Here is a 5,927-nt window from a genome sequence, read left to right on the forward strand (position 1 = left end):
ATAACTAGTAAGCTTATTTATCTCAGATTTTTGTAGCGCCTTGACAGAACACAATGTAAGGACTGAATCACGGATTAGCGCAATTTTAATATCAAAATTCTCCCTTAAGTTTAGTTGTCCAAGAAGATCTGATGTTTCGAAATAGAGCAAGCGACGAATTTCTTTTTCCTTTTTCATCTTGATATTGAAATTGCATGGAAATGTAATGCTACAGCATTTCCTCACGAAAGGAAGTGTTTCTTTTATTTATCTTTTTTTCCTGTAAGCATTTAACAACTGGGGTTTCCTTTCATTTTTATTTGTAGTCTCGTATAAATATCCGGCTCTAACTGCAACTATCGCATTGTGTGATTCGAAACCATTGCTCTTATAATAAAAAAATCTATTTCTACAATATGTCGAAGTTTTTCGTGCTAATATCAATTGTATTGATGACAGTATTTACAATGAAATGTAATGGATATGTTTTACACGGAGACGTTAGACACCAGCAGTGGTAAGTTTTTCCGTTTAAAAAAGATGTTAGTTAATTTTTCACTTAATTAGAAAAATTTCTTTCAGAAAAACTTAAATGCATATATAAAACCGTCTGCTGTGTTTTACATTTTATATTTATCTATAAATATTATCGTCTGAAAAAAAAAGAGACTTTCAGATAGCGCAGGCGATAAATGAATTAAATTAATACAAATTATTATGAATATTGCAGACGATAATAAATAGATAAAGTTTAAATGTAAAACACAGCAGATGATAATTTCCAAAATCAGTAAAGTAAATGCGGTCTACTTTGGCCCACATTTTGGAACTTTTCTCATCTTTTCTCAATAATTTGTAACTTTTCATATTTTCAAGCTGTGGAAAATTGTTTTACACTAGAGTTACCTTAATTTAATTTTTGAATAAAAATTGGGAATATCATTTTATTCCTAAGTATTTTTACCCTTTATTATTGTTTTATATTTATTCCAATGTTTCCCTTGCGTTGGGTTACTTTGCGCTAAAGGAGTTTTCCCTATTTAAAATCATTGTAGAAAACTAGAGTCAAAGAAAGACGTATATTTATTAGAAAAACTATTTATTCTAAAGAAAAATATAAATAAAACAAATTTGAGTCACACATTTTTTTAAAAAGATTTTTTTAAATGTGTGTGCACCCTTAATTATTGTCTCGGAAATTGCCGACAGAGAACAGCCATCTTTTCATTAGTTTTACTGGTTGAATAGTTTGTCTTACATGAACAACATTTGTAAAAGAAAGGATCCTGAATTGCCTGCCCCTTCTAAAACTTGCTGCTGCGTTCCATACTTCCAACATTAGCTCCTTTCACATGAACAGCTATCTCTGAAAATCTGAGCCCACTCATTCTACAATAACAAAATTCCGTTAACTTTCCAACAAATTTAACAAAACTTGTAAAAAGTGAATGCAACTAGGTCAACTTTCTCGAAACCTGCTACATTTTTCGATTCCTCTTCATTTTTCATAATAAAATCCATGTAACCGAGCCCTGAGGATTTGAGTCTGCAATCGCTCCTTTTATCCGTTGCCGAGAAATCCAGGTTTTTTCTTGTGTTTTTCCTGTTTCTTACTTTTAACTATTATTTTCTTTTCCAAATCTCTCTGGCGGATTTTTCAAGTTTTTATGCTGGGCCAAAGTAGATCGTAATTGTTAGGTTTGAAGATGCGTTATCATTATCAAATTGTTAAATAAAAACCTTAATAGAAATGAGAAGTACAACTATACTACGGCATAAAGAATTAAATTGTGCTCATAAATAGCCACTTAACAAACTCTTAGCTAATGTAGAACTGCTTCTACATGGAAAAAGTTTGAGAGGTTATGAAAACTAAGTTAGCACAAGGAACGCAGAACCACTAGTGTTGCTTCATGAACACAGCAATGAAACTGCTTGGAACACCTAACTGAACGCTTGGGGATGCTCTCTAGCGGATTCTGTCAAAATATGCTTAAAAATTTCTTCCTGAAGTTTGACAGAGAACGTTATGCCTTTTTCTCAATTTGAGCCAAAGAAGGACCCTAGGTCCAAAGTACCTCGCGTTTACAGAATTCACATTATATATGAGACTGTAAGAAGCAAAGGGATGTTTCATAACGCTGGTTCTTTATGTCCATAGACAGCCTAAAATTTAAATTTATTTATTATTTTTTATGTGAAACATCAACTACAAACAAAACGCTGCGCCAAAATACCCATTTTAAATTTTATTCATGTAATCCCGTGTCTAGTAATTTCTGGTAGAACGCAAAAATACTTTTAATTTTGACGGCTAATCCGGGGTTGAAATAGATTTTTAGTACACACTTTTCTGGAAAAAAAATATAATAAATGCTGTTTTATTGATTGAAAATAATAACAATAACGTGTGGTATTTAGTTTGTCTTTGTTCCGCCCACATCTTTCCCACTGAATTCGAACTGAATGAATTTTTTAAATTGTATTTCAAGCCTTTTTACAGATCTAAATTATTTGACATTACGAACATTGAGAGACACTTAATGGACATGATTTTAAACCAACAAATGTTTTGCCCCTTTTTTTTTCTTTAAAAGCTTTGAAAATGAAAGTATTCTAATTATGTTTTTCATTTTAGGCAACACGATTTAAAAAAAGTTTTGAACTAACAAAGTTCATCTGCAATTAATATTGAGTGGCAAAATGTCAGATTTGAAATTCGACTCTAAATATTTTAATATTATGAAGACCCCTCTGAAACAAAAAAGCAACAACAAATTTACTTTCGATACAAAATCAAATTATTATAGCAACGCAAATCTTTTGCTTTTGTTTTTTAGCTTTCAGCATTATTATAAGTACTTTTATGCTTTGTTTAGCAATGTATGGGAAGGAAAAGATGTAATTTTATTTCACAATTGAAAGCAATTTCAACTTGCTTCACAATAGGAAGAGGAATTTGAAATACATGATTCAATTGCAAAACTTAAAATTATTTTCAGAGAAAAAATTATTGAATCCTCAGTCATTTTTAAATCATAACCAAATTGGTAGAAGAGATTTGAAAGATCCTAAAAGAGGCAAAATTAAACAACTTAAACTTTGATGCGAAAAGATTCCATTTGTTTGATTTTTTGCGTTTCAAGTTCACAACTTTTTTTACACTGGAAATAAAGTTCCTCGTATTTACGTAACACGTGTCATTTTAGTTTTATTGATCGCTAAGTGATTTTGTACCGATAATCATAATAATAGAAGAAATTCGAATGTTCATAAAACAAATTAAAATTGAGTTGGTGTAAGTAAGGAGCAATTCCTAATGACTGTTACGTTTCGTCCCAAAGTCCACAACGTTTTTTCCAATTGAAAACAGGCTCCTTGTACTACCGAAACGCGTGTATGAAACTTCTTTTATTGATTTCTAAGTAATTTTTTAATTAACAATCAAACTGATCTAAATAATTTAAATGTTTCGAAAATATGCAGGGAAAAACTATGCTGTAAACGTGCTACATTGGGACAGCTAGTTTTGCGTCCCAAAATTCACAACCTTTTCGCACTGGAAAAAAGGCTCATTGCATTAACAAAATACGTGTATAAAACAGTTTTATCGATTTCTCGTTGATTTTTAAGTCAAAACAAAATTGATTCTGGTTACAAAAATTTGAAATGTTCCAAAAATCTGCAAAAAACCTTAATCGATCCCGTGATTGCAATCTTTGCGTTCGGAACTTAACAACTTGTTCTCAACGGGGAAAAAAAGGGTTCCATGTATTACCGAAATACGTGTTCGCAATGTGTCTGAAAATCACTCCTTGTACTAGAGAAAAACAATTGTGTAATGATTTTTACCAATCAGTGATTTAACGTATAACTAAATTGATCAAAGGACTTAAAAGTTACATAAATACATGAAATAAAACAAACTTACACATTGTCTGAATTGCTTCCTTTACTGCTAATTTGTGTCGCAAGTTTACACCTTTTTCTCAATGGAAAAGACGTTCCTTTTACTACCGAAAAAAGGGGATGCAATGCCTTTTTTTTAAATTATTATTATTACTAATCAATTTTTGGTTGATAACCAAACTGCTGTCTGGAATTAACACGTTGACTGACACGGAAATTTTCGTAAGTCAGGGCCAGATTTGGAAATGTGGAGGCCCTGGGGGAATGAAAGAGTGGAGGGCCCTAATCAGGGTTCAAAAAAAAAAAAAAAAAAAAATCATCATATTTTGGAAAATATCCGATACATTGATATATATCCGAATTGATATATAGCCATTCATCCCTTCAGTGTGTCAATAAAATGAGTACGAAGCATTCTTGGGAACTAAACCCTGGGAGTTTTGCATTAGGCTGACCTCTTAACAGGAACATCTGCCTAGCTCCCAAGAGACCTTGGTCAGGAGGAGTGAGATGGGTACAGTAGGCCTTGGGCCCTCATAAGATGTCATGCCACTGGGTTTGGTTTTTTGACTCTTAAAACACTCATCCTAACATTTTTTACTAAATCACTGCTTTTAGAGAATGTCAGAAGTTGCTTGCTCTTTGCAACTGTTAGGCATTTTAGAAAATATATACACACATTTTGACACTGAACATAGTATAATTAATGACCATGAAATGTTTTTAAGCTGCCTTAGTCTTTACAGTATGTAAACATTGTATGGTTTTTTTCACTAATTTCTTTTGCATTCAGTAAATGTAGGAAACAAAGATTATATTATGATTGTAATTTTAGTGCAAAAATGTTCCCTTACATACTTTTCTCAAAAGATAATGAAATTGCAAACTTATGCGTATAATAATCTAATGCAGGATTTGCATGTCAAATTAATTGTCCCCTTTAAATGTATGAAAATCATAAGTGTTATGAGATTCATATAAAAAACACTAACCTTTTTTTAATACAAATAAAACTAGACTAATGTATTAGTGACCTGTGAGCGAGTGTAACAATGGTATGCTTTTTGATAGGAACTGTATGGGGAAATTAACTTTAGTTTTGTTGCAAAATAAACCTTAAATTATCTGGCATGCCGAAAGATTCAAATTTCCGGCATGCTGGTCAACCTCGCTTTTCGGGGTAATATGGAATTAAAAAATCTAGATTAAATTGATACTCGTTTCAAAATTCCCCCGTAAGATTTCATACTGGCATTTAAATTTCCAGTGTGGTTAGTTACAGGTTTCAAAATTTCTAGTACATTTAAAAACCACTATTAAAAATCCAGATTAAATTGATTCTGGTTTCAAAATTTCCAGTATGTTAAAAACCGGTATTAAAAAATCCAGATTAAATTAATACTGGTTTCAAAATTTCCAGTATGTTAAAAACCGGTATTAAAAAATCCAGATTAAATTGATACTGGTTTCAAAATTTCCAGTATAAATTGATACCGGTTTCAAAATTTCCAGTATGCTTAAAAACCGGTATAAAAAATCCAGATTAAATTGATACTGGTTTCAAAATTTCCAGTATAAATTGATACCGGTTTCAAAATTTCCAGTATGTTTGAAAACCGGTATAAAAAAATCCAGATTAAATTCATACTGGTTTTGAAATTTCCAGTATAAATTGATACCGGTTTCAAAATTTCCAGTAAGATTTCATACCGGAATTTAAATTTCCGGTATGATTTTCTTTTTTCCGGTACAAATCATACTGGGTCCGGTATCATTTGGATACTGGTTTTAGGATTTTTTTCCAATAGGGAATGCATGTTATCACCAAGCAACAAAAAAAACTAAGCCATTAAATATTTTTAATTTGAATGTGTCAGAAGATCTATACAACTTTACTCGATGTCAAATCGCGGATATCCCAAATTTGCCAGAGTGAATGCGCATGTTGCGCGCGGACTAAGCTCATTAAAATTCTTGCTTAAATTAATTGCAAAAAGTTTTTCAGCAAACAAATTACTGCAAAGCACGGATATCCACAC

The 5,927-nt window shown here is 31.6% G+C and overlaps 1 protein-coding gene across 1 annotated transcript in view; it reads left to right on the forward strand.

Annotated features, from left to right (window-relative positions):
* The first annotated feature begins 264 nt into the window (after positions 1-264).
* The window catches only part of LOC129225183 (toxin-like protein 14), a 168,586-nt gene continuing 162,923 nt past the window's right edge, over positions 265-5,927 (forward strand). Inside the window, exon 1 of the mRNA XM_054859748.1 lies at positions 265-496. Coding sequence (XP_054715723.1) covers positions 457-496 — 40 coding nt within the window. The 5' untranslated portion in view covers positions 265-456. The remainder of the gene's footprint in view (positions 497-5,927) is intronic.

The sequence above is a fragment of the Uloborus diversus genome, chromosome 6 (assembly GCF_026930045.1).
Source record: "Uloborus diversus isolate 005 chromosome 6, Udiv.v.3.1, whole genome shotgun sequence".
NCBI classification, from domain to species: domain Eukaryota; kingdom Metazoa; phylum Arthropoda; class Arachnida; order Araneae; family Uloboridae; genus Uloborus; species Uloborus diversus.